Genomic DNA, 9,817 nt, shown 5'->3' on the forward strand with positions numbered 1-9,817 from the left:
CCATGTAATACATAGAGAGCTGGAGTGTCACGGCTTTAAAGGGGCAGTACTAAGTGGGAGACTCCCATTTATGAAAACTATATGTGTGATAATAGGGCACGTGAAAAGGGGATTCCTAATTGAAAAACTCCTAAAGGGCTAATGTACACGACCGGGCAAATTGCGGTCTGCAATGCATGTGCAGATGCCGTTTGCGGATGCAGGACCCATTTGCTTGATTGGGGTCCACGATCCACATCTGACGGTACTCACCACAAAAAAGTAGTGCATGCACGGACAGAAAACCCACGGAAGCACTCTATAATGCTTCCGTTGGGTTCTGTGCCTCCACACCGCAACTTCCAGATTGCGGACCCATTCAAGTGAATGGGTCTGCATCCATAATGTGGTGCACAAACAGTCAGTGCCCATATTTTGTGGGGCTGCAATACGGGCACTGGCCAAGGTCGTGTGCATGAGGCCTAAAAGGGGATGTCCTGTTTCAATAAAAAAAACAAAAAAACAGCTAATAGTAGGAAATGCAAGCAAATGATAAATGCAGCACTACTTACGTATGAGATTCTGTACCATGGGACCATTTCTCCCTGCCAGGCTTTGTTTACCCTCTCTGCAGCGATGACATCATGTTGACAACCAATCACTGGCCTATGTCACATGTCGATTTGATGTCACTGCTGCAGCCAGGTAAACAAAGCCCAATAGAGAAAACTTCAGCTGCAGAGCTGGATCTAATAGGTAAGTAGGACTGCTTTCATTTTTTTTTTTTTTTCGCAGAGCCCAACAAGCCGCTCTTTATTTAGATGAATCTTGATAAGTCCTCTAAATTCCAATGCACATGTATAGCCATATAAATGGTGGCATTGCTGTTTTCTCAGGAAATTACCCAAGGTACAGGAACTGCACTGAAATCTGTGACTAGAGATGAGCAAATTATTGGGAAATTCAATTCAGCTGCTTCGCCAAATTTTACAAAAAAATTTGCTTGGTGACGAATTACTTAGTCACGAAGTGCATTTCTTTGTAAGTAGTGGGTGCAATGACAGGGGCCGGCAATTGCGCCACCCCCCTTCCCTCATTTTACTCCTCAGATGCTGCGTTCATAATTGATCGCGGCATCTGATGTACATAATACGGCGTAAAATTTTAAAAAACAAAAGAGAAAATATCACACTTACCTGATCCATTTGCTCACGACGGCCGGCCAACGCCATCTTGCTTGAAGAGCTGACGCGAAATCTCACGCTGCCGGAAATGACATAATCACGTGGGCAAACGTGGTGACATCATATGTCGCAGCGCACGGGATTTCGGCCGAGATCTTCAAGCAAGATGGCGGTGGCTGGTCTGTCGTGAGCACATGGAGCAGGTAATTATAGTTTTTTTATTTCGTATTTTTTGTCCAAAAAATTGACTTGCTGCCACGAAGTACGAGGAAATTCGGCTTTGCAGCAAATCAAATTTATCCTGAAATTCGGCTCAAAGTCCACTTTGTGGACTTTGTTTCGCTCAACACTATCTGTGACCCTCCTGGCAAATTAACTTTATAGAACAAGAGTTCTGTAGGGCAAAATTACTAACAGTCCTGCCGCACCACTAGGGGGGGACAAACTCCGCCGTTGTCTTTTTCTGGATCCACCAGTTCTTCACCTATTCAGATTTCCTCACCCGTAGTCTTCCAGGTTTTGCACCTTCCGGTTATGCAATATTGCTTCTATATTTTAGTCCATTATGTAACTACTTTGATGCAAGTACACAAGTATGCAGAGCGTTATTAGAAGATTGTACGCTCTCTCTGCTCGATGGTATCCTCACATCAACCTCCCTCCGTCTACTTGAAGCTTAATTGTGTCTGCGTCTTTCGCGAGCAAGAGAAAAGCAGAGATTCAAAAATAACTCATTACTCATCCACTGTACATTATATTCCTAAATAGGAGAATGTGTTGCGAGAACTTGCTAGCAAAGTATGAAATGTTCTGTGTTTATAAGAGAGGGGTTAAAGGAAGGGAAGAAATGACAGAAATAAATAGAGCTTCATGGAAAATAGTCTCATGCAACAAAATCCAGAGCAAATTCTCGCAAGACTCAACCTCTCCGCTCTGACGCTGCGGTCGACCACCTATTCTGTAAAGAAAGTGGGGCACATTTACTATAGTGTCGCTGCCTGTTTTCATGAGTAAAAAGCTTGTCTTATTTTTTTAACCACCTCCGGACCGCCTAACGCAGATTCGCGTTCCGAAGGTGGCAGCGCTGCGCACAGTCACGCATATACGCGTCATCTCGCGAGACGCGAGATTTCCTGTGAACGCGCGCACACAGGCGCGCGCGTTCACAGGATCGGAAGGTAAGCGAGTGGATCTCCAGCCTGCCAGCGGCGATCGTTCGCTGGCAGGCTGGAGATGTGATTTTTTTTAACCCCTAACAGGTATATTAGACGCTGTTTTGATAACAGCATCTAATATACCTGCTACCTGGTCCTCTGGTGGTCCCCTTTGTTTGGATCGACCACCAGAGGACACAGGTAGCTCAGTAATATGTTGCACCAAGCACCACTACACTACACCCCCCCCCCTGTCACTTATTAACCCCTTATTCACCCTTGATCACCCCTGATCACCCCATATAGACTCCCTGATCACCCCCCTGTCATTGATTACCCCCCTGTCATTGATTACCCCCCTGTAAAGCTCTATTCAGACGTCCGCATGATTTTTACGGATCCACTTATAGATGGATCGGATCCGCAAAACGCATACGGACGTCTGAATGGAGCCTTACAGGGGCGTGATCAATGACTGTGGTGATCACCCCATATAGACTCCCTGATCACCCCCCTGTCATTGATTACCCCCCTGTAAAGCTCCATTCAGATGTCCGCATGATTTTTACGGATCCACTGATAGATGGATCGGATCCGCAAAACGCATACGGACGTCTGAATGGAGCCTTACAGGGGCGTGATCAATGACTGTGGTGATCACCCCATATAGACTCCCTGATCACTCCCTGTAATTGATTACCCCCCTGTAAAGCTCCATTCAGACGTCCGCATGATTTTTACGGATCCACTGATAGATGGATCGGATCCGCAAAACGCATACGGACGTCTGAATGGAGCCTTACAGGGGCGTGATCAATGACTGTGGTGATCACCCCATATAGACTCCCTGATCACCCCCCTGTCATTGATTACCCCCCTGTCATTGATCACCCCCCTGTAAAGCTCCATTCAGACGTCCGCATGATTTTTACGGATCCACTGATAGATGGATCGGATCCGCAAAACGCATATGGACGTCTGAATGGAGCCTTACAGGGGCGTGATCAATGACTGTGGTGATCACCCCATATAGACTCCCTGATCACCCCCCTGTCATTGATTACCCCCCTGTCATTGATCACCCCCCTGTAAAGCTCCATTCAGACGTCCGCATGATTTTTACGGATCCACTGATAGATGGATCGGATCCGCAAAACGCATATGGACGTCTGAATGGAGCCTTACAGGGGCGTGATCAATGACTGTGGTGATCACCCCATATAGACTCCCTGATCACCCCCCTGTCATTGATTACCCCCCTGTAAAGCTCCATTCAGATGTCCGCATGATTTTTACGGATCCACTGATAGATGGATCGGATCCGCAAAACGCATACAGACGTCTGAATGGAGCCTTACAGGGGCGTGATCAATGACTGTGGTGATCACCCCATATAGACTCCCTGATCACCTCCCTGTCATTGATTACCCCCCTGTCATTGATCACCCCCCCTGTCATTGATCACCCCCCCTGTCAGGCTGCATTTAGATGTCCGTATGATTTTTACGGATCCACGGATACATGGATCGGATCCGCAAAACACATACGGACATCTGAATGGAGCCTTATAGGGGGGTGATCAATGACAGGGGGGTGATCACCCCATATAGACTCCCTGATCACCCCCCTGTCATTGATCACCCCCCTGTCATTGATTACCCCCCTGTAAGGCTCCATTCAGACATTTTTTTGGCCCAAGTTAGCGGAAATTATTATTTTTTTCTTACAAAGTCTCATATTCCACTAACTTGTGTCAAAAAATAAAATCTCACATAAACTCACCATACCCCTCACGGAATCCAAATGCGTAAAAATTTTTAGAGATTTATATTCCAGACTTCTTCTCACGCTTTAGGGCCCCTAGAATGCCAGGGCAGTATAAATACCCCACATGTGACCCCATTTCGGAAAGAAGACACCCCAAGGTATTCCGTGAGGGGCATATTGAGTCCATAAAAGATTGAAATTTTTGTCCCAAGTTAGCGGAAAGGGAGACTTTGTGAGAAAAAAATAAATAAAATAAATTTCCGCTAACTTGTGCCAAAAAAAAATAATTTCTATGAACTCGCCATGCCCCTCATTGAATACCTTGGGGTGTCTTCTTTCCAAAATGGGGTCACATGTGGGGTATTTATACTGCCCTGGCATTCTAGGGGCCCTAAAGCGTGAAAATAAGTCTGGGGTCCAAATGTCTAAAAATGCCCTCATAAAAGGAATGTGGGCCCCTTTGCGCATCTAGGCTGCAAAAAAGTGTCACACATCTGGTATCGCCGTACTCAGGAGAAGTTGGGCAATGTGTTTTGGGGTGTCATTTTACATATACCCATGCTGGGTGAGATAAATATCTTGGTCAAATGCCAACTTTGTATAAAAAAATGGGAAAAGTTGTCTTTTGCCGAGATATTTCTCTCACCCAGCATGAGTATATGTAAAAAGACACCCCAAAACACATTGCCCAACTTCTCCTGAATACGGCGATACCACATGTGTGACACTTTTTTGCAGCCTAGGTGGGCAAAGGGGCCCACATTTCAAAGAGCACCTTTCGGATTTCACAGGTCATTTACCTACTTACCACACATTAGGGCCCCTGGAAAATGCCAGGGCAGTATAACTACCCCACAAGTGACCCCATTTTGGAAAGAAGACACCCTAAGGTATTCCGTGAGGGGCATGGCGAGTTCCTAGAATTTTATATTTTTTGTCACAAGTTAGCGGAAAATGATGATTTATTTTTTTTTCCTTACAAAGTCTCATATTCCACTAACTTGTGACAAAAAATAAAAACTTCCATGAACTCACTATGCCCATCACGAAATACCTGGGGGTGTCTTCTTTCCAAAATGGGGTCACTTGTGGGGTAGTTATACTGCCCTGGCATTCTAGGGGCCCAAATGTGTGGTAAGAAGTTTGAAATCAAAATGTGTAAAAAATTACCAGTGAAATCCGAAAGGTGCTCTTTGGAATATGGGCCCCTTTGCCCACCTAGGCTGCAAAAAAGTGTCACACATGTGGTATCTCCGTACTCAGGAGAAGTTGGGGAATGTGTTTTGGGGTGTCATTTTACATATACCCATGCTGGGTGAGAGAAATATCTTGGCAAAAGACAACTTTTCCCATTTTTTTTATACAAAGTTGGCATTTGACCAAGATATTTATCTCACCCAGCATGGGTATATGTAAAATGACACCCCAAAACACATTCCCCAACTTCTCCTGAGTACGGCGATACCACATGTGTGGCACTTTTTTGCAGCCTAGGTGGGCAAAGGGGCCCATATTCCAAAGAGCACCTTTCGGATTTCACTGGTCATTTTTTACAGAATTTGATTTCAAACTCCTTACCACACATTTGGGCCCCTAGAATACCAGGGCAGTATAACTACCCCACAAGTGACCCCATTTTGGAAAGAAGACACCCCAAGGTATTCGCTAATGGGCATAGTGAGTTCATGGAAGTTTTTATTTTTTGTCACAAGTTAGTGGAATATGAAACTTTGTAAGGAAAAAAAAAAAAATAATAATAATAATTTTCCACTAACTTGTGACAAAAAATAAAAAATTCTAGGAACTCGCCATGCCCCTCACGGAATACCTTGGGGTGTCTTCTTTCCAAAATGGGGTCACTTGTGGGGTGTTTGTACTGTCTGGGCATTGTAGAACCTCAGGAAACATGACAGGTGCTCAGAAAGTCAGAGCTGCTTCAAAAAGCGGAAATTCACATTTTTGTACCATAGTTTGTAAACGCTATAACTTTTACCCAAACCATTTTTTTTTTTTACCCAAACATTTTTTTTTTATCAAAGACATGTAGAACAATAAAGTTAGAGCAAAATTTATATATGGATCTCGTTTTTTTTGCAAAATTTTACAACTGAAAGTGAAAAATGTCATTTTTTTGCAAAAAAATCGTTAAATTTCGATTAATAACAAAAAAAGTAAAAATGTCAGCAGCAATGAAATACCACCAAATGAAAGCTCTATTAGTGAGAAGAAAAGGAGGTAAAATTCATTTGGGTGGTAAGTTGCATGACCGAGCAATAAACGGTGAAAGTAGTGTAGGTCAGAAGTGTAAAAAGTGGCCTGGTCTTTCAGGGTGTTTAAGCCATGGGGGCTGAGGTGGTTAAAGGCTATGTACATCTTCGGAGGCAACTTTTTTTTATGATTGCATTTTACTCATTTTTGGCTAAAAATCATATTTTCAATTGGCCTTTATTACAAAATATTTAGCCATTCTGTCACAAAGGGTTAACTGTTTTTCTAACTGTTTGACTGGTACTTTCACTTTCACTTTGTGCCAGGCATCTAATAAACCTTATTTCTGAACTACTAAGTGGTCACTCATAAACACTTATTTAAGCCACAATTTTATCAGTAAGACAAGAACTGATCTGTAATGAGTGTTTGTAATGTCAGAGAGCAGAGATAAGGAGACCGTCGGCACCCCAACCGACGGAATAGAGAGAAAATCTAGAGGCTGCTACTCGAGCATCTCAGCTATGTACAGAAAAAGGGCTCCATATTTTTAATAAAGACCAATTGAAAAAATGAATTTTAGCTCAAAGTGAGTACAATACAATAATAATAAAAAAAAATTGCCCTCAAAGGTGTACAGTGTTTACAGTAAGTCTCATTTACCAACTGTTTTGAGCCTATTTTGGAAGCATTTGCGCCTGTTGCGCCTATTTTGAGTTTTATAACTTTTGGGCCTAATTTCCTATTTATGTAGGTGTGTCTTAATTTGCGCCAGATTTCTACGCCATTCCAGGGCTGACGTATTTTTCTGTCTCTGTTTTGAGTGGTGAGTTGCACAACAATTTGCCTCCTTTCATGGAGATTTACGCTGCACCACATTTTCAGCCTCCCTAGCGTCACCCGTGATGCTAGGGAGGCTCATTTCCGTCATGGCCTGCTATTGGCTGCCACCACCCCCACCCGCTTTAACCCGATGTTTTGATCCATGCAACTGGAAGATGCAGTGGCAGCCGTGCACTCCCGGACACCCACGTCGCTTCTGATGTTCGAAGTACAATATCTGTGAGGGGCCTGGGCATTTGGGAGGGGGGGCATTATAGGGGTTGGATAACCCCTTTAAAGGGAACCTGTCACCGGGATTTTGTGCATAGAGCTGAGGACATGGGCTGCTCTGTGTGCTTTTATTGTGTAAAAAAAAACGATGTGATACAAATGCAAATTAACCTGAGATGAGTCCTGTATGTGAGATGAGTCAAGGACAGGACTCATCTCAGGTTAATTTGTATATGTATCAAATCGTTTTTTTACACAATAAAAGCACATAGAGCTATGGGGACTGGGTATTGCGGATGTGCTAGCGGCCATCTAGCAGCCCATGTCCTCAGCATTATACACAAAATCCTGGTGACAGGTTCCCTTTAATACAAGACACTTACTAATGTATTGTGATTGTCCATATTGCTTCCTTTGCTGGCTTTATTCATTTTTCCATCACATTATACACTGCTCATATCCAGGGATTATGTACACTGCTGCAGCGCAGATACAAGGTGGTCGGGACGGGAACCACTGTGCATGCGTACCTATGCGTGCTCCTACCAGAGAGGCCGGCACTTTTACCTATAGTGTACAAGCACGACCACCGCTGCTGGATTGCAGGGTGGTCATAACCCCTGGATACAAGCACTGTATAATGTGATGGAAAAATGAATCCAGCTAGCAAAGGAAGCAATATGGACAATCACAATATATTAGTAAGTGCCTTGTATTAGCTTTCTCTACATGATAAATGCCATTTGCTGAAGTGAGACAACCCCTTTAACACAATATTTTTAAAACTGTCAGAACTAGGGGGCCCTCGGTGCATAGGAATTTATACAGCTACCATTAAACTGAATGGCAGTTGATAAAATCTCTTGACACTGATCTCACCCTAGTGGTGGCTGCAGGAAAATGCCATAGACAAACATTACAACACCCAGCCCGCTCTCACCATAGGCCGCATAGTAGTGTCTAGGACACTGCTCTAATGTCAGCTGAGGTGGGGCCCGATTGGAAAATCTTTTCAAATGATTCAAGTAAATGTAAGCAGTATATAAATGAAAAGTTCTACAACTATTTAATACACTCTGTGTTGCAGTTTTAAGACATTTGTTTGCTGTCAGTGAATAAAAACAACATTGTTTACATCCAGACACAGTAAACCAGTATACACCCAGTTCTACCATCAGATGGGAGGTGGATACCGCTGTAATTAGTCTAAGCAATGCTCTGTGGGTTAAAAAGCCAGGAATCCAGACTGTTACAAAATATTAAGGCTGGGGATACAGCAAGGAATATAGCTCTGGTTAATAATCTATTATTCCTGTTTTGTATCTCCATAGGTATACGGCATGGTGCTGTCATCTTTCCTTTACTTCTCCCTACCAAGAGGAAACATGTGGGAGAGAAGAGGAGAGTATAGCTTAAATGGTGGTTTAATATCACCTCCGAACTCAACAGTAGACACCCCCCTTATTCAGCTGATGCCCTACCGGTCTGCACAATGAGCATTGTATAAGTATGTTGCTTAGTAAGAATACAGAGGTAGCCTTAAAGGTTATCCCATGATTAATATAAAAAATGAAAATCAGACATCACATAGTACATGACAATCTCTTTCTAACAAAGCTAGAACCAGCCCTGTACCTCACATGGATCCAGAGATCTCCACATTCATTGCTCTGTTAGGTTTATATCAAGCTGGCAGCTCAGGGGCGTGTCTTTTCTGCTGAAGCTCAGGGGGCGTGTCCATGCTCTCTCTATCACAGCTCAGGGGGCGTGTCTCAGCTCTCCCTATCACAGCTCAGGGAGTTGTTGAAAGATGAAACTGAGCATGTGCGGCCATCTCGGTGAGCAGGACAAAGAAATAAGAAAAACACAAACAGCAGATATGGCCCTCTACAGATACATTTTATTGAATAACTCAGTGGCTATGCAAAATTTTAAATTACATGCAATTCCAAATGTATTCAGATTCAGGTGCAGCTAGTAGCACAGGGGTGTGCCCTTTCTGCTGCAGCTGGTGACAGTTGAAGGATGGAACTGAGCATGTGCATCCACCTCAGTGAGGTGGACAGGGAAATAAAAAAAATGAACAAAAAGCCGATGACGCCAGATACATTTCATTGAATAACTCAGTGGCTATACTACATTTTTAATTGCATGCCGTTATAAAAAGGATTCAGATGTAGATGCTGGTTTGAAAACTGTTACATAGTTGTTAAGGTTGGAAAAAGCCAAAAGTCCATCAAGTCCAACCGGTAATCCTGCTATATTGATCCAAGGGAAGGCAAAAAAATCCCTATGAGAGAATAAAATCCTTCCCCACTCCAGATATGGCAATCAGAACAAATCCCAGAATCAATGTCCATCTTCCTTTTAAAAGGGGGTTGGGTCAAAGGGAAAAGGTGTGTAGAACATGATTTCTATACATTGTCATAAGCCTCAGTGTTATTTTGAAATAAAAAGTTGTCTAAACCTTTT

The 9,817-nt window shown here is 43.3% G+C and overlaps 1 protein-coding gene across 2 annotated transcripts in view; it reads left to right on the forward strand.

Annotated features, from left to right (window-relative positions):
- TSPAN32 (tetraspanin 32) overlaps positions 1 to 9,009 on the forward strand; it is a 66,470-nt gene extending 57,461 nt beyond the window's left edge. For both annotated transcript variants that reach the window (XM_040410322.1, XM_040410323.1), the window contains one exon: positions 8,677 to 9,009. In XM_040410322.1, coding sequence (XP_040266256.1) covers positions 8,677 to 8,841 — 165 coding nt within the window. In that variant the 3' untranslated portion in view covers positions 8,842 to 9,009. The remainder of the gene's footprint in view (positions 1 to 8,676) is intronic.
- The last annotated feature ends 808 nt before the right edge of the window (positions 9,010 to 9,817 follow it).

Source organism: Bufo bufo, chromosome 10 (assembly GCF_905171765.1).
Source record: "Bufo bufo chromosome 10, aBufBuf1.1, whole genome shotgun sequence".
Lineage (NCBI taxonomy): Eukaryota > Metazoa > Chordata > Amphibia > Anura > Bufonidae > Bufo > Bufo bufo.